Consider the following 20,152-nt stretch of genomic DNA (forward strand, 5'->3'; position numbering starts at 1 on the left):
CCTAATATTATTATACAGGTAAATTGGGTCTTTTTTCGTAAGGTCTTCTTGTCTGCCATTAACTAACACTAATCATTAATACACATGTAGTTTACTAGTGAATCCTGGCGATACAGCTTAGTAATATGATGGTATGTACCTTTCAGGATCCTTAGGAAACCTTTAAAGACAGCTGTGGTGTCTTCTTCCTGTTGTTGCTGCAATTTATTGGGCTACAAACGCTCCCGCTTGCAAAAACCATTGTAGAAATGAAAATAAACACCCATTATTCGCTGTCACGATCGCGCCGAACTCACAATTTAAGTTACTGGTCGCTTGGGGCGCTGCTGGAGCGGTAGGCAACAAGACAGAGGCGAAGTGTCGCGACTGTTATGTTAGACTGTGGTTTCTATTCTGATTAAATCTGTATCGTACTACTTGATCTTGTGTTTTATCACTGATCTCCCAAAAGAAAGAATCTTTATCAACAGTAGTGTCTGATGAAACTTCCCCTTGCCCCAACTGTGGTTCACTTGCTGTGGAGTTATTCGTTTGTTTGTTATCAGTTTCAGAGTCACTATTGTCGAGCCTTCTATCGGATAATGCACCAGTGATGTCTAGCAACGCTTTCTAGAAGGCGTTGTCTCTGGACTACACATTAACGCTGAACAACGATAATAAACTCTTCCATTACGGCAAAGAGCGTAAAACAATCTCTGTCTGATAAGACTGAGCTATTTCAATTCCATTGAAGTTATTAAATAAAACTGTTCACAACAGCAAACTTAAGAGTACTATATCCCTATTTTTGTACCGTTGGTAGGTGTGATATGGTTTTACTGTTCGCTGCTAGGCAGAGCGAAACGACGACGCGCTGACATTTCATCGTGCTTAAACACACCTCCATTTGTCGTTGATGCCACGATACGTTCCATTAACATCCATCGTATATCGAAGTTATAGTTCTAATTAAGTTCTTTCAAATTTTTCAGTGTCGAAAAACCGTATCAACTTTTGAAGCAGGCGCATGCGCAATGTGTTCATCGTTCTAGCAAGTGCGAAACATGGGTGTGTGACAGATAGTATCGATTTTATTGTCTACTAGTAAAGTCGTTGAAGCTGCATTTACTGTAATTTATTGCCCTGTTTAGTAAAATCTTTGATATTATTCATGTGGTGTTTACATTGATCGAAGTCATATCAAAATGTAAAAATTAAAACTCATGTTTAAAAATGTTGTACGTTTGAAAAATCTGGTGCCACTCGTTTCTAGAATAACCGGAATGTCTAAGAGAGTGGCCAATGACGGGAATGGACATAACCTCCCAGGTCCCAAAATGTCAAGACGCGATGACATTGTTGCCAAAAATGAATCATCGACTAATGAGATTTGCAATACCAACGGAAGTGTCAGTCAGAAGTTCATTGTTCTCCCTACACCAACGAAATCGGAAAATGATAGTCGGGAATACAGGTAACGTTTTACGGATTCTGTAAGTGACATATGTGTATTCGGAAGCCACTGTTGCTACGGTTTAAATGACAGGTTAGAAAGGCGTCCTTGCACACGAATGAAATTGTGATTTCGGGTTTTTTATCCATTGACTAACCATGAATTGACTGTTTTTGAGTACGCTTTCCAATTGTAACATTCAGTTAATGTAGTGTAACTGCCACATCATCAAGTTCGATGATTATTCGAGCAGATTCGTGAATTCTAACACACACAGAGACACACAGCAGTATTTATAATTTTCATCTCTCCCTTGTCACAATACACAGTATTTATTTTTGATCTTATGTGCCCTGTATTAACTTAACCGTATATAGGTGTACGTGTGTTACAATGTGTCTTTATTTTACCATGTGAAGAATTTATGAAATGGCATAGTTCTCCATTTAGGAAACGGTTTGGATGTTGTATATTCATTAACTTAGAAGTTTCTTTCATTCCTGATGTGGTAGCACTTCCACATATTACGAGCATGCGAACTAATGGCTGTACAATGTTATACGGTGCTACAGAAAGCCTTGTATGTCTGGTAGTTGATACTGCGTGAGTAATAAAATACTCTGAACGTATTCTCATTGTAAACATCATTGGTGTCGCATGCAGGACACAAACTTTAATGGAGAGAAATATTTGTGACAGCACCTCTAGAATTTGACCACAAATGAACAATGCCTTGGTGACAACTATTAGGCGATCCCATGTGAAACAGCCTGAATGTTTTTTAAATTTTATTCTTCATTTAAAGTATGTCATAGTTTCCTGAATTTGCAGAAGTTAAATTTTTCTGCGATGGAAAAATAATGTCACAATATTTGTTGAGGAAATACATACAGTGTTGACACTGCTAAAGGTGTGGATGGAGTAAAAGAATATTAGATTTTATTTTGAAACTATTTAAATTTAGTTTACAGCCATTATTGATTCAGTGGTCAAGTTTAAAAAACAGAAGCTTATCTTTCATCATTAGGGAAGTGTCCCATTCCACCCATATGCTTCGACCCTTGATTTATTTTGTTTTTCATTGATATGTGTGTCTAGTTCTGTAGGACCAAATTGAGGAATAAATTTCTATGTCATGGAATGTGTCAGTACATGAAATTACAACATAAAAGTGTAAGAGAGAAAATAAAATGTTTATGAACCCAAAAACATCAAGCCATAAGTTTAATTAAATCCAATCAGCACTGTAATGTAAGAATCAGCTTGATTTTTCAAGGAACTCCTCAGCAGAATAGGAAAAGTGACCCATGAGATAACTCTTCAGTTTCGATTTGAAAGTACATGGGTCACTGCTAAGATTTTTGAATTCTTTGGTATCTTACTGAAAATGGATGCAGCAGTATGCTGCACACCTTTCTGCACAAGACTTAAGGAAGTGCGATCCAGATGCAGATTGGATTTCTTCCAAGTATTAACTGAGTGAAAGCTGATAATGGTTGGAAATAAGCTGATATTGTGAACAAGAAAGGACAGTAAAGAATATGTATATTGAGAGCCCAATGTGAAAATACCTAGACTAGTGAACAGGGGTCAACAAGAGGTTCGCGAACTTGTACCACTTATTGCCTGAAGTGCCAGTTTTTGAGTCAAATATATTCTTTTAGAATGGGTCGAGTTACCCCAAAATATAATAGCATATGACGTAAGTGAACGAAAGTAAGCAAAGTTGACTAATTTTTGTGTTGAATGATCTCTTACTTCAGATACCGTTTGAATAGCAAAAATGGCAGCATTAACAAGATTCTGAATGTGGGCTTTCCATGATAATTTACTATCTCTCTGAACACCTAGAAAATTGAGCTGCTCTGTTTCACTGATCAAATGCTCATTCTGTGTAATTAAAATGTCGGGTTTTGTTGAATAGTTTGTTACAAACTGTAAAAACTGAATCTTACTGTGATTTAGCACTAGTTTATTTTCTACAAGCTGTGAACTTATGTCATGAGCTGCACTATTTGAAACAGAGCCAGTGTTGGTCACAATATTCTTTACTACCAAGCTAGTGTCATCAGCAGACAGAAATATTTTAGAATTACCTGTAATACTATAGGGCATATCATTAACATAATAAGGAGGAGGAGTGGCCCCATCACTGATCCATGGAACCCCCCCTCCCCCCCCCCCCCCCCCCCCATTTAACTGTACCTCACTCAGACCCCACATTACAGTCATTCTCAACACTGTGAATAATGACCTTTTGGTGAATGTTGTTGAAGTAAGAGGTGAACCAGTTGTGAGCTACTCCCCATATTCCTTAATGGTCCAACTTCTGGAGCAATATTTTTTGATCAACACAATCAAAAGCCTCAGTTAAACCAAAAAATATCGTTAGTTTTCAAAACCTTTTGTTTAGTCCATCCAGTACGTCACAGGGAAATGAGAATATAGCATTTTCAGTTGTTAAAACGCTTATAAATCCAAACTGTACCTTTGATAGCAAATTATGTGATATTAAATGATCCATTATCCTTACATCATAGCCTTTTCAATAACTTTAGAAAACACTGGTGGCATAGAAATAGGGCTAAAATTGTCTACAATATCCCTTTCTCCATTTTTATAAAATGGCTTTACTACTGAGTATTTTAATCGTTCAGTAAACGAATCATCCTTAAAGGAAAAATTATAAATACAGCTAAGTACAGGGCTAACATGTGCAGCACAGTACTTTTAATATTCTGCTTGGCACTCCATCAGATCCATGACAGTCCTTAATTTTCAGTTATTTAATTATTGACTCAATCTTCCCCTTGTCAGAATCACAGAGGAGTGTTTCAGACATCAGTATTGGAAAGGTGTTTTCTAGGATAGTTAAGTTTTTTATTTAATTCAAGAGCAATGCTCAGAACCTTATTGGTAAATACAGTACTATATCTTACTTATCATAACAGACATATTTTTACTACGAACTGACTATATCATCGACCTTGTGTTGCTGACCAACACTGTCTTCACAACTGGCCATATGGTTTTAAATTTATCCTGTGAATTAGGTATTCTATTTGCACACCACATATTCTTTGCCTTCGTAATAACATTTTTCAGCACCTTACAATACTGTTTGTAATGGGCTGCTGTACCTTGATTGTGACTACGTCAAACATTTTGAATAATTCTCACTTTGTTCTACATGATATCCTTATCCAACTAGTCAGCCATCCAGGCTGTCTTTTACTGCTAGTACCCTGTTTAGAATGTTCTAATGGAAACCAATTCTCAAAGGACATGGGAAATGTTTTAAGGAAAGCATTATATTTGTCATCTGTTTTATCAGCACTATAAACATCCTGCCACTCTTGTTTCTTAATGAGGTTTAAAAAACTCTCTGATGCCATTGCATTAGCTTTCCTGTATAGCTTGTAACATATGTGACATTTGTTTGAGTACAAAAGCCTTTTAGTGTTAAAATTTGTGCATCAAGGTCTGAAAGGCCATTCATGCTTTTACTAACAGAATGCCCTTCTAGTGATTAAGAATGAATAAAAATATTGTCTGTGCCTGTGCTACTGTTCCCAGCACATCTGTTGGAAAAAACACAGTCTGCATCAGATCATATGAGTTTAGGAAACCTTCCAACATCCTCATTCTTGCACAGTCATACATAAAATTAATATTGAAGTGATCACATATAACTGATTTTTGGTATTTCCTATAAAGTGAACTAAGAACCCTCTCTAGCTTTAGCAGAAATGCTATGATTTCTTAGTTAGTGGACCTATGAACAACAATTATAAGCTTAGTTTCACTAAATTCAACTGCTTATGCACAATATTCAAATATCCGTTCAGTGCAGTGCCATGGTATATCTATGTACGCAAACATTTTATGTATGAGGGGCACTTGAAAAGTCGGTGCAAAGTCCGAGAGATGGCACCACCGGCATGTATTGAGGTCATGTTTAGATAGTAGCATCTTTGGAAAGAACACACACCAAGTTTCAGCCACATTGGTATATTTCTTAGTGTTTGGCATTTGTGTGAATCAAAGAAGTTGAGTGACTGTCAAAAAATTGACGAAAAAGAATTTCATGTGGTGATTAAACATTACTTTATGAAAGGCAAAACATGTCAGGAGACTAAAGAGAAGCTTGATAAACATTATGGTGACTCTGCACCTTCCATTAGAACAGTTTATAAGTGGCTTCAAATTTTTTGGAGTGGCCTTATGGGCACAAGTGATGCTGAACGTTCTCAACTCCCTGTGGAGGTTTTGACTCCAGAAATCATTGATAAAATCAGTTATGGTGATGGATGACAGAAGAGTTAAGGTGCATGATATTGCTAGTGTTGTGGGCATCTAAAATGAATGGGTACATAATATTTTGCCTTAACACTTGGACATGAGAAAGCTATCCGCGAGATGGGTTTCGTGTTTGCTCACGCTTGACCAAAAATGGAATCGTGTGAAGTGTTGCAAGATTGGTTTGCAGCTGTTCAGGAAGAATCCGCAGGGCTTTAAGTGTCGTTTCGTCACTGTGGATGAAACATAGATACATTATTATACTCCTGAGACCAAACAACAATCTAAACAATGGGTTACCAAGGGAGAATATACACCAAAAAAGGCGAGGACCAGTCCTTTGATTGGAAAGGTTATGGCAACTGTCTTTTGGGATTCGCAAGGGATAATCTATCTGGAAAAGGGTAAAACTATTACAGGTGAATATTATTCATCATTATTGGATTGTGTGAAAACCGAGCTGCAAGAGAAACACTGGCAATCAGACCGCAAAAAAGTCCTTTTCCATCATGACAGTGCACCAGCACACACTTCAGCATTTGTGGTTGCAAAATTATTGGAAATACGATTCCAACTCATTTCACATCCCCCCCCCCCCCCTCCCTTATTCTCCAAACTTGGCTCCCTTGGACTCCTATTTGTTCCCCAATTTGAAGAAATGGCTGGCGGGACAAAGATTTTATTCAAACGAGGAGATGATTGCAGCCACTAATAGTTATTTTGCAGACTTGGACAATTCCTATTATTCGGAAGGGATCAACAAATTAGAACAGGATTGGACAAATTGTATGTCTAAAAGGAGACTACGTCAAAAAATAAAAAAGTTTACCCCAAACAGGTAAGTAGTTTTTATTTTTGCAAGGACTTTTCAAATGCCCCTCGTACATGGCCGCTCCACTACTCCACAAGGAACCCCTTGGCGTCATCAGTATGTGGCAACGCCTACGTCTAGTTTATATAAAATGGTGACGATGTCACCACTACATACTCATACCAACAAATGAGAACAAAAATAAAAGTGTCACAAAATGTCTCACTCCAACAATAAAATTAAAGTAATGGACAACTGCAGCGGGAAATAGGGGGTTTGTGCTGGGGAAATGTAAAATATATAACAACACAAAATACTGCACCATCCACACCGCCGCCATCCTCCTCCCCCCCCCCCCCCCAAAAAAAGGAAATTCGGAACTTACCACATAATGCTACAGTCACAATACCAACAGGAATCGTACAATTCACCCGACATTTATAGCACAAATGAAGCCCATGATACAAAAAAACCCAACATCTGCAGTTCCAAAAACCGGAATCTGATGTATCCTTTGACCAATGAAGCTCAAACAAATTCCTCAATACCAAAAGACCAACACCTACAACTCTGAAAAGTGGAATCACACATTTTTCTTGAATTATATAGCTCAAACGCAACTCTTGATACAGAAAAACCAGTACCTATAACTCTGAAAAGGGGAATCGAACATTTCCTTTGACCTACACAGCTTGAACACAGCTCTTGAAATGTATAGGCTAACCAGTAATTGAAAATCACAATGACAAACCTTACACACCTACCATACATAACTCACAAAACACAACCGAAAACACAATAATTCGAAAACCCAAAAACCCCATATTCACTAGATCAATTAAAATGCAACTGAAATTCTAGAAGTACGAAACAGACGCAACATTACATTTACTATAGAATGAAACGAAAACAAAAATTACTTAGCAACAAAAGACACCAAAGCCTCCAACAAAATCACTTAGGTCCCTCCCCCTCAAAAGAAAAAAAAATGGGGCAATAACTCACTGAACACAAAGCAAGTACTTCAAGATCCACATTACAGCACTCTTCCCTGCAGGTCTGGGGGTTAGAATAGGCTCGAGGTATCCCTGCCTGTCGTAAGAGGCGACTAAAAGGAGTGTCTCACTTTTTGCCACAGTAAGTTCAGGTTCCATTTTATACTTTGACCCTTCACTTTCCAAATTCTACTAAAATGCGGGCCTTACAGGGAATGCCGCCCTAGGTGGTGCATGAGTTATCTATAGTGCCCTTAGATTTGATATCCTGAACCTTTCGTCATGGCTTTGCATCTCCACCTGCAATTCAACTATTTGCGCGAGGACACTTCCGGGGTATCTCATCTTCCATTGTCTCCTGTCCTCTTTCGCAACCATGGCAATTTTACTTCTCTGTGCTCAGTATCCAGCATGGTAGCCAGTGCGTTGTGGTGGGGCTGTCGTGTACCCATTTGGTGGTAGCTCCCTGACAACACAGGGATCACACTGCTGAGCACTGAGCTGTAAACTCCCCACGAATGCCAAGGAGTAGATGCCTGTATTCCTGGGGCATCAGGACTCTCGGAAACAGCCATCGTGCCCTGATCAGAGTGGGTGGCACCAGGGCGGATGACCTGCAATGAAGCGGACTAAGTCATCTCTAGCTGGTGACTGTACGGCGCCAGCAGTCTCTAAGAAGGGTAAGATCGAGTACAATGCTAACAGATATGACCCTGAATCGTTTTCATCCCTCACAACACCATGGGAGGAACATAGGGTTACAGAAAGAAGAGAGCCATAGTATTTAGTTTGTAGCAGAATGGACGGGGTCTCCTTTCTACCAATGAAGCCTCAATTTTTTGTTGAACATCTTGAGAATAAGCCTTGGGGAAGTGACAGTACTGTCCAAAATGAGAAGCAGTGGTCTTCATTCAGACAGGATCCTCAGCCCAATCCTGGGCGTTACTTTCTTATGACTGGCTGGGTGATATTCCTGTTTCCACCACTCCCCGTAATTATTTTCCATCGCGACCTGCTCTTGTAGTCTGAAGACGAGTTCTGCGCCAATCTAGAACAGCGGGGTGTTCATTTCATCTGGCGCGTTTACAGGGGACCCAAAGATACCAGGATTGCTACCAATGCCTTCATCTTGGCCTTTGAGGGTGATTCATTGCCTGAAAAAGTCAAGGTGATGGTTTACCACTGTGATGTTAAACCATACGTCCCACCCTTTATATGGTGCTTTAAGTGCTGGAAATTTGGGCATGTCTTCCTGCTGCACATCCAGCACCACATGTCGAGACAGCGGACATCCACTGCATCCAGGTACTCCATGTGCGCCTGCTCCCAGTTCTGTCAACTGTGGAGAGCAGCACTTGCCGTGCTCGCCAGAGTGCACAGTACTCCAAAAGGAGCGGAAAATCGTGGAGTACAAGACACTGGACCGGTTGACTTACCAAGAGGCTAAACATAAATTTGAACGATTAAATCCCATTCGGTTGATGTCCACATATGCTGCAGCTACATTACCATTGCCATCACAAGTACCAGTTGTACAATACGACACGAACAGTGGGCCCTCTGGGCCTCCAGAATACGTCCACCCCCTTGGTGGTTGGGGGGAAAATCTCCTTTCATTGCTCCCAAAGTACCTACTTTGGGAACAAGCCCCCCCCCCCCCCCCCAAATGCAGGGGACATCGGTCCCCTTCCCCCAGCTCTTCCGGCTCCTCTAATGCGGAAGGGGTCCCTTGGGACCCTCTCTCCCAAGGTTTCCACTAATGCCACAGCGTACACTCGCCAGTGGCTAAAGGAGCCAAAAGCTGCTGTACAAAGAGCTTCATGGTCTTCCTCTGTGCCTGAAGCTATTTTGAAGAAGCCCTTTCAGCAAGCCCCTAAAGAGAAGTGAGAGGTCAAGCAAACAAAGAAGTTTGCTAAGAAAAAGGACACTCTGGCGGTCCCAACACCACCACTCCCTACCAATTCTGCACCTGCAGATGAGGTGGAGGTCTCAGTGTCCCCTGAGGACCTGGATCTCACTGATGCCTAATCCAGAATAGGAATTGGATACAAATACTCAGTCAGTGGCAGCAGGTGACCCTGAGGCGTAACCTGACTCCTTGTGTGCTTCATGCCGTCCCAGCCTCACAATAACCTCATCCTCCAGTGGAATTGCTGCAGTTTTTTCCACCACTTAGCTGAGCTAGTGCAACTGCTTTCTGCATTGCTCTCCAGGAAACCTGGTTCCTGGCAATGCGGACCCCTGCCCTCCGCAGCTATAGGGGATATTACAAGAACTGTAGTGACTATAAGAGTGTCAGGTGGAGTTTGTGTCTATGTTCTGAACTCAGTATACAGTGAACCTGTGCCCCTTCAAACCCATCTTGAAGCTGTGGCTGTCAGGATAAGGACAACACAGGTGCAACGTATGTCTTCCTCCAAATGGTGCAGTACCCCTGAATGCATTGGCTGCACTGATTTATCAACTCCCTAAACTTTTCCTACTTTTGGGAGATTTTAACGCCCATAACCCCTTGTGGGGTGGCCAGGGCTTACTGGCTGGGGTAGAGATGTCGAAACTTTCCTGTCTTAAATCAACCTCTGCCTCTTAAATAGTGGCCCCTCACACATTTCAGTGTGGCTCACAGCACATACTCAGCCATTGATTTATCCCTCTGCAGCCCAGGACTCTGCCCATCTGTCCACTGGAGAGCCCACAATGACTTGTGTGGTAGTGACCACTTTCCCCTTCTTCATGTCACTCCCCAGTGCCATTCCTCTGGACGTCTACCACAATGGGCTTTAAACAAGGTAGACTGGGAAGCTTTCACCTCTACTGTCTCCATTAAATCTCCCCCACATGGTGCTATCGATGTTGTAGGGTGCCCCTGACAAAAGTCAGTACCTTGGCAGTGGAAATCACTGAGGCCATTGAAGAGTGTTCGCAAGCTCTACAGTGACATAAGCAGCACCCTTCCCTAGAGCACCTAATAGCTTTTAAACAGCTCCTTGCCTGCGTTCGCCAGCTTATATAAAGACGGAAACAGGAATGTTGGGAGAGGTATGACTCGACCATCGGGTGCCATATGCCACCTTCCCAAGTCTGGACAAAGATCAGATGTGTTTGTGGGTACCAGACCCCGACAGGTGACACTGTCATTAACATCAATGGCATGTTATGTACCGATGCAAATGCAATTGCTGAGCACTTTTCTGAGCACTATGTTCAAGCCTCTGTGTCTGAGAATTATCCCCCAGCATTTTGCACCCTCAAAACGGTGGATGGAAAGGAAAGCCCTCTCGTTCACTGAACGTCACAGTTAACCTTATAATGCTCCATTTACAGCTCCTCAGCATCCTTGCACATTGCCCCAACACAGCTCCTGGGCTGGATCAGATCCGCAGTCAGATGATCAAACATCTCTCATCCAACTACAAGCGTCATCTCCTTGTCATCTTCAACCAGATGCAATGGCATCTTCCCATCACAATGGCGGGAGAGCACCATCATTGTGGTGCTTAAACCCGGTAAAAACCCACTTGATGTGGATAGCTATCAGCCTCACCAACGTTCTTTGTAAGCTGTTAGAATGTTTGGTGAGTTGGCAGATGCATTGGGTGCTGGAGTCACATGGCCTACTGGCTCCATACCAGGGTGGTTTCCCCCACGGTCACTCTACCACTGATAATCTAGTTTCCCTCGAGTCTGCCATCCGAACAGATTTTTCCAGACGTCAACACCAGGTAGCCTCTTTTTCTTTTTCCTTTTTTTTTTTTAATTAAATTTACAAAAAGCTTACGACACGACCTGGTGATATCATATCCTTTCCACATTATATGAGTGGGGTCACTGGGGCCTGCTCCCAATTTTTTTCTAAAATTTCCTCTTGCTCCATACTTCCCTAGTTGGGGCATCCCGCAGTTCCCCTCATATCCAGGAGAATGGGGTCCCGCAGGACTCTCTATTGAGTGTATCTCTATTTTTAATGACCATTAACGGTCTAGCAGCAGCTGTCGGGCCGTCCATCTCACCTTCTCTGTATGCAGATGACTTCTGCATTTCATACTGCTCCTCCAGTACTAGTGTTGCTGAGCGGTGCCTACAGAAAGCCATCCCCAAGGCACAGTCATGGGCTCTAGCCCACGGCTTCCAGTTTTCAGTCGGAAAGTCATGTGTCATGGACTTCTGTCGGTGTTGTACCATTCATCCAGAACCTGGACATTACCTTAATGACTATCCACTCACTGTATTGGAGACATACCTATTCTTAGGGCTGGTTTTTGACACCCAATTGAATTGGCTTCCTCACCTTTGTCAGCTGAAGCGGAAGTGCTGGCAGCACCTCAATGCCCTCCGCTGCCAGAGCAACACCAACTGGGATGCAGATCGCTCTACGCTGCTGCAGCTCTACAGAGGCCTTGTTCAATCCCACCTTGACTATGGGACTCCGGTTAACAGTTTTGTGGCGCTGTCAGCATTGCATTTACTTGACCCAGTACACCACTGTGGCATTTGACTGGCAGCGGGAGCTTTTAGGACGAGACCAGTGACCAGTGTCCTGGTGGAGGCCGGAGTCCCTCCATTGAAGGTTAGGGGTGTACAACTGAATGCCAGTTATGTTGCACACATTCATAGTTCTCCTGAGCATTCTAATTCCCATCTCCTTTTCCCACCCACGGCAGTTTATCTCCTACATCAGAGGCCAAGGTCAACGCTTACGATTGCGGGTCGCGTCCGATCTCTTCTGTCTGAAATGGAGTCCTTGCCATTACCATCTGTACTTGAGGTCCATCCACATACACCTCCATGGTGTACACCTAGGCCAAAGTTTTGCCTCGACCTTTCACATGGTCCTAATGACTCAGTTAACCCCGCAACTCTCTGTTGTCATTTCCTGTTGATTCTTGATGTGTACCAGGACCATGAAGTGGTTTGCACCGACACCTCGACGGCTGATGGACATGGTGGTTTCGTGTATGTTCATGGAGGACATATTGAACAGCATTCCTTGCCACATGACTGTAGAGCTAACGGCCATTTCTAGTGCTCTTGAGCGCGTCCACTCATGCCTTGGCAAGTCGTTTCTTCTCTGTACTGACTCCTTGAGCAGCCTACAAGATATCAATGAGTGCTACCCTGTCCATCCAGGAGTCCATCTATGCCCTGGAATGGTCCACTCATTCTGTGTTGTTTGTGTGGCCCCAAGGCCACGTCGGAATCCCAGGAAATGAACTTGCCAACAGGCTGGCCAAACAGGGTACACAGAAATTGCTTCTGGAGATCAGCATCCCCTTAACTGACCTGCGATCATTATTATGCTGCAAGGTTTTTCAGCTTTGGGAGACTGAATAGCATAATCTCAATATGCACAACAAACTTTATGCTATTAAGGAGACTCCGAATGTGTGGAAGTCCTCCATGTCGGCCTCTCACAGGAACTCTGTGGTTCTTTGCTGGCTCTGCATTGGGCATACTTTGCTAACACATGGCTATCTTCTCTGTCACGACTACCCCCGTCGGTGTCACTGTTGACTCACATATGACTGTCATCCATATTTTTCTGGATTGCCCACTTTTAGCCCCTCTGTGGCGGACTTTTAACCTTCAAGCACCCTACCTTCGGTTGGGTGACAGTGCCTCAACCGCAGATTTAGTTTTATATTTTATTTGGGGGAGGGGGGGGGGGGGGTTCTCGTACCATCTAAGCGTGGCATTTAGCTATCTCTCCAAGGCTGACACCCTCCCTCCATTTTAACTCTGTTGCACTTTCTTTGCATTTGTTTGTCTTGTTCTTCTTTTCCCTACATGTGTTCATCTCGCCTTGCCTTTTTGTGGTGGGCATGTTAATGTGTTGCAGAGTGACTGGCTCATCCTCTTTTTATTATTGTGATCAGCCAGCCCAGACCATCTGCTCTATGGTTTTAATACCTTCTGCATTTCCTTGTGGTATGTTTTTCCCATTTTTTGCTTGTTCCATTCGTTTTCATTTTAGTTGTGGTTACCCATTCCTTTTCCCCCTTTTACTTTCTCAAACGTACTTTGGCTGTTTTTGTACCTTGAGTCTTGCTGGTGTCTGGAAAAAGGGACTGATGACTCTGTGCTTTTGTCCCTTTATACCCCAAACCAACCAACCAACCAAACAAACAAACAAACATTACAGCACTGACTACCTAGATTCGAATAATCCAATGTTACCATAGTGATACATATCAACATCCATCACCATCAAACACAACAAGACATCTACAAACATGAATCAACTCAAAAGCACCGCGCTGTAGTGACGTCACACACTACAGCACTATTACGTCATGGGTTAAAGTAGACAAGAAGAAAAGGTGCTTCCAATGACCCCATCTTTTCAGAAGAACTTGAGCTTTCAAGGAAAGAAGAAATATTTAGTATGTAGCTAGACTGTCAAAACAGTTATGTATTTAGTGGGAAATCTAGTCTTGTCAGTTTTTAAGCTATTTAGGTTAGTATAATTAGAATCTTAGTGGTTTACATTAATATTGGCTTATTGTTTATTCAAAGATTGAGGAAAACAATGTCAGCAGAGTGAATGTGAAAACTTCGAGAGAAGTTGCAGAAAGATATCAGCAAATGCAACACGCATAAAGAAAAGAAAGAGAATGAGATTAAAGAAGATTGGAAAACATGAAGATAAAGACATCCTTGTATGAAAAATATTTACTTTGGGATTATAAGAAGGAAGCTGAAAGAAAAAGAAAATAGAGGCTTAAGCTAAAATCTGTACCAAATCAAAATAAGTGAGAGTCTTGTGCTTCCCAGATCATATAAATGTGTTTAATGCTTCAGCAGATCTGTTTCTCGGGTAAAGATAGTAATAATAATAATAACAACATAACTTCTAGTTGTTTTTCTTTTTCTTTTTTTTGTCTTCAGGTGAAGACTGGTTTGATGCAACTCTCCATGCTATTCCATCCTATGTGAGCCTCTTCATCTATTGCAACATATATCTTTTTGAATCTGCCTAGTGTATTCATCTCGTGATCTTCCTTTATGATCTCCCCCCAGCCCCCCACCCCCCAACACACACACACACACACACACACACACACACACACACACACACACACACCCTTCAGAATGTGTGCTATCTGCCGATTCCTTCTTTTGGTCCAGTTTTGCCCCAAATTTCTTCTCTCCCCAGTTATATTCAGTACTTCCTCATTACTTATGTGATCAACCCGTCTAATCTTCACTATTCTTCAGTAGCACCACATTTTGTAAGCTTCTAATTCTTTTTTTTTTAATCTAAGCACTTTATTGCCCATGTTTCACTTCCATACAGTTCTACACTCCAGACAAATACATACTGAAGACTTCATTATACTTTAAATCTATATTAGATGTTAACAGATTTCTCTTCTTCAGAAATTATATCTTTGCCATTGCCAGTCTACATTTTATATCTTCTCTACTTTGGCCATTACCAGTTATTTTGCTGCCAAAATATCAAAACTCATCTACTACTTAAGGTGCCTCATTTTCTAATCTGATTCACTTAGCATCACCTGATATAATTTTATTACATCCATTAACCTTGTTTTGCTCTTGTTGATGTTCTTATTATATTCTCCTTTCAAGAAAATATCTATTGCATTCAGCTGCTCTTCTAATTCCTTTACTCTCTCTGTCAGAATTACAATGTCCCACCTCAAAGTTTTTATTTATTCTCCCTGAAATTGAATACCTACTCCACATTTTTCTTTGATTTCCTTTACTGCATGTTCAGTGTGCAGATTGAACATCATCAGGGATAGGCTGTGACCTTGTCTCACTCCCTTCTCAGTCACTGCTTCCTTTTCGTGCCCCTTGACTCTTATCACTGCTGTCTGGTTTCTGTACAAGTTGTAAATAGCCATTCACTCACTGTATTTTATCCCTGCTACCTTCAAAATTTCAAAGAGCGTATTCCAGTCAACATTGTCAAAAGCCTTCCCTGAGATTGCAAATGCTATAAATGTTGGTTTGCCTCAACTTAACCTATCTTCTAAGATAAATCATAGGGTCAGTATTGCCTCGTGTGTTCCTATATTTCTTCAGAATACAAACTGATATTCTTTGAGGCCTGCTTCTACTGGTTTATCAATTCTTTGTGTTAGTATCTTGCAACCATGACTTATTAAACTGATGGTTTGGTAATTTTCACACCTGCCAGCAACTGGAATTGGAATTACCACATTCTTTGTGAAGTCTGAGGGCATTTTGCCTCTCTCATACATCTTGCGCACCAGATGGAACAGTTTTGTCATGGATGGCTCTCCGACGGATATCGGTAGTTTTGATAGAAGTTGTCTGCTTCCGAGATCTTCTTTTGAATTAGGTCTTTTGAATTAGGTCCTTCGGTGTTCTGTCAAATTATTCTCGCAATATCATATCTACTGTCTCATCTTCATTTACATCCACTTCCCTTTCTGTAATATTGCTTTCAAGGTGATCTACCTTGTATAGACCCTCTATATACTTTTCCATCTTTCAGCTTTCCCTTCTTTGCTTAGGACTGGTTTACTACCTGAGCTCTTGATATTCATACAGGTGCTTTGCTTTTCCCCAAAGGCCTCATTAATTTTCCTGTAGGCAGTATCTATCTTTCCCGTACTGAAATTTGCTTCTAAATCCTTGAATTTGTCCTCTAGCTATTCCTGCATAGCAATTTTGCATTTCTTGCCAATCTCATTTTTTGGACATCTTTATTCCCTTTCACCTGCTTCATTTGCTGCATTTTTAAATTTTCCCCTTTCATCAGTTAAATTCAGTATGCGTTGTGTTATCCAAGAATTCCTACTAGGTATTGTCTCTTTTTATCTATTTTATACTCTGCTGCCTTCACTATTTCATCTCTTAAAGGTACCCATTCATCTTCTACTGTATTCGTTTCCCCTGTTCTAGTCAACCATTGCCTGATGCTCCCTCTGAAGCTCTTAACAACCTCTACTTCTTTCAACTTACCCAAGTCCCATCTCTTTAATTTCCTAACTTTTGCAATTTCTTTAGTTTTAATCTAAAGTTCATAACCAAGGAATTTTGGTCAGAGTCCATATCTGCTCCTGGAAATGTATTACAATTTAAAATCTGGTTCCTAACTTTCTATTTAACCATTATTCTGAATCCTTCCAATGTCTCCAGGTCTCTGCCACATATTCAACCTTCTTTTATTATTCTTAAACCAAGTGTTAGGGGTGATTAAATTATGCTCTGTGCTAAACTTCATCAGGTGGCTGCCTCTTTCATTCCTTTCCCCCTGTCCATAGTCACCTACTATTTTTTCCTTTTCCTACTATCCAATTCCAGTTCCCTATCATAATGAAATTTTAATCTCTTTTTAACTATCTGAATAATTTCTTTTACTTCTTCATACATTTCTTCAATCTCTTCATCATCTGCGGAGGTAGTGTAAACTTGTTTTGCTGTGGTAGGCATGGGCTTTGTGTCTCTCTTGGCTATGATAATGCATTCACTATGCTGTTCATAGTAGCTTACCTGCATTCCTGTTTTCTTATTCATTAGTAAACCCACTCCTGCATGACCCCTGGTTGTATTGTGCTGTATTGTATTGTCTTGTATTCACCTTACGGGAAGTGCTGTTCTTCCTGCCATCGAACTTCGCTAATTGCCACTATATCTGACTTCAACCTATCACTTTTCCTTTTTAAATTTTCTAACCTGCCTGCCCAGTTAAGGGCTGTAACATTCCATGCAACAATCTGTAGAATGCCAGTTTTGTTTCCCCTGATGATATCATCCTGAGCAGTCCACGCCCAGAGATATGAATGGGGTACTATTTTACCTCTGGAATATTTTTCCCTAGAGGATACCATCATCATTTAACCATACAGTACAGCTGTGTGTCTTTGGGAAAAATTACGGCTATAATTTCCCCTTGCTTTCAGCCATTCACAGTATCGGTACAGCAAGGCCATTTTGGTTGATGTTCCAAGGACAGATCAGTCAATCATGCAGACTATTTTCCTGCAACTACTGAAAAAGCTGCTGCCCTTCTTCAGGAACCATACATTTGTTTGGCCTCTCAACAGATATCCTCTGTTGTGGTTGTACCTATAGTTTGGCTATCTGTTCCTTCTAATAATACTTTATGTATATATAAACTTATAGCAGTAATTAAAAATATTGTTTGGGAAAATTTTCCTAAAGAAACAAAGCAAATTTTCTGTGTAAACAAACAAACTTCATCTTGTGGACTTATAGATGATGATCTGCCCGAAAATACAAAAATTTTTCACGAATGATAAAATCTGCAATTATCTTTGAGAGTAAAGGAAATATTCCAGATATGGGAATACAGTTTTTGAACTTAGACCCAGTTTATATTTTCTCATCTGTACAGATTCGAAAATGAGTAGTTAACAATCATATCTTGATAATGTGCAGACAAAATTTCAAACAAGTTACAGGGTCAGAACTAGCTGTGGAAAAGATCAAGGTTGCAATTCTGGAAAACCTGGAATCCTCAGGGAATTACATTCTATCTGAAAAAAACAGGGAATTTCATAAAATCTCAGGGAATGATGCATTTTAACATGATATTGAAATGGAATTTTATTGAGTTTTATAAATCACAAATTGTAAAATACATAAATCTAAAAGTGTGCTAATTAAATGAATATTATTCCATATAAATTATTGATGATTAAAAACTGTGGTTAAACTGCTGCATATGGCTGGTATATGGCCCAGTCGAGAGGAAAGAAAAGTTGGTATTGTTGTATTGCGCCCTCTCCCGTATTGTCTCACCATAAATATATCAGAAGCTTCTTGAAACTATCTTGATCCTCACATCTGGAATTCTCAGGGATTTTTTTCCAAGTTTGAATAGCCATCATGAAGATCATGCCAGGAAATTTTTCTGGTGAAGTTTCAATTGCAAGAAAGTAATAAGCTGAGCACAGGTATGCTGCAATTGCCCAGAGAGCTTTTGAAGAAAACAGAGAAATACAGATTATCTGTGTGAGAACTGTAAGACACTCAGCAAAGATGAAGTTAATGAGAAGGATGTGTCATATATTAAGTGTGAATAAGTTCTTTCTGTTCTTCTGAATCCATGCATCAGCCATGTTGTGAACACCTTAAAGTATGAGTTTTCAGGAATTCAAGCATTTTTGAAAGTGGATGAGTAATCAGCTGCATAGCCTATTTTAGTGGTTGATTTTTTTAAAGTGGGATACTATAACTTAAAGTAACATTGTATTGAAACTTACGTTACTTTACAATAACAAAACTTTCCTACAAGATTATTTAAATAGAATTGATATAATAAAATTTCTTTTAACTGATAAAAACAGATTGTACTTTGTGAGGCTCCCACCCGTGATAATTCCTAGTCAGACTGGTGAAGATCTTAATTGCAATTTTTATAAATAAGTATTAATAATGTAACATTTATTGATATTTCATCATGTAGAGAATTCTTGTAACAGTGTGAACTCAATGTTTTCAAAAAACAATATTTGCAAAATGTTGGTGAACTTTCAATACTATGTCCCATGACTAAGTTTTTACAACTCACTTTTTGAACTTGTGATATTTAGATTTAAAGGGAGGTTAAAACAACTATTCATGCTATCACCATCCAATTTTTAATGTATTTCTGTGTATAATTTTTGTTTCATTAACTTTTCACTTTTGAAAAATGTAGTGCAACTATCCCACCTGTGACAGTGGACTCCCCCTTTGTTTTATGTTGTCAATTGAGCCAACGTGTTCAAATACAAAAAGTAAAAATATGAAGGAAATTGTGGGCTGTAGAGACTTTGAGTGTAAACAAAGAACATTAAATTATCCCTGCCCATCACTTCCCAATGACCATCCCCCAAAGCATTTTATTTAAACCATTTCTGTACTTGTGCAGCGTAGTAATATGGTGTATCAGTCTTTATTGGGGGAAAGAAAAAAAATCCTACTAGAGGACCATTGAGAATTTAACCCATTAATCCATATATGACTTTTTTGTTGATTTTTTCCATTTCTTATTATTACATTGTTTGTTACATTGGAAAAGAAACATTTACAGGGAAAAAAACACAATTTCACTTGTATAATTATTATACAGGATGGTCCATTGATACTGACCAGGCCAACTATCTCATGAAATAAGCATCAAATGAAAAAACTACAAAGAACGAAACTCGTCTAGCTTGAAGGGGGAAACCAGATGGCGCTATGGTTGGCCCACTAGATGGCACTGCCATAGGCCAAACGGATATCAACTGCATTTTAAAAAAATAGGAACCCCCATTTTTTTATTACATATTCGTGTAGTACGTAAAGAAATATGAATGTTTTAGTTTTAGTTTTTCACTTTGTGATAGATGGCACTGTAATAGTCACAAACATATAGGTACGTGGTATCACGTAACATTCTGCCAATGCGTATGGTATTTGCTTCGTGGTACATTACACGTGTTAAAAAGGACCGTTTACCAATTGCAGAAATGGTCGATATTGTGTTGATATATGGCTATTGTGATCAAAATGCCCAACGGGCATGTGCTATGTATGCTGCTCGGTATCCTGGACGACATCATCCAAGTGTCCGGACTGTTCGCCAGAGAGTTACGTTATTTAAGAAAACAGGAGGTGTTCAGCCACATG

The 20,152-nt window shown here is 40.3% G+C and overlaps 1 protein-coding gene across 2 annotated transcripts in view; it reads left to right on the forward strand.

Annotated features, from left to right (window-relative positions):
* Nucleotides 1–1,037: 1,037 nt before the first annotated feature.
* Nucleotides 1,038–20,152, forward strand: part of LOC126354548 (nardilysin-like) — a 342,605-nt gene continuing 323,490 nt past the window's right edge. For both annotated transcript variants that reach the window (XM_050004292.1, XM_050004300.1), the window contains exon 1: nucleotides 1,038–1,453. In XM_050004292.1, the coding sequence (XP_049860249.1) occupies nucleotides 1,203–1,453 (251 nt within the window). In that variant the 5' untranslated portion in view covers nucleotides 1,038–1,202. The remainder of the gene's footprint in view (nucleotides 1,454–20,152) is intronic.

The sequence above is a fragment of the Schistocerca gregaria genome, chromosome 1 (assembly GCF_023897955.1).
Source record: "Schistocerca gregaria isolate iqSchGreg1 chromosome 1, iqSchGreg1.2, whole genome shotgun sequence".
Classification (NCBI taxonomy): domain Eukaryota; kingdom Metazoa; phylum Arthropoda; class Insecta; order Orthoptera; family Acrididae; genus Schistocerca; species Schistocerca gregaria.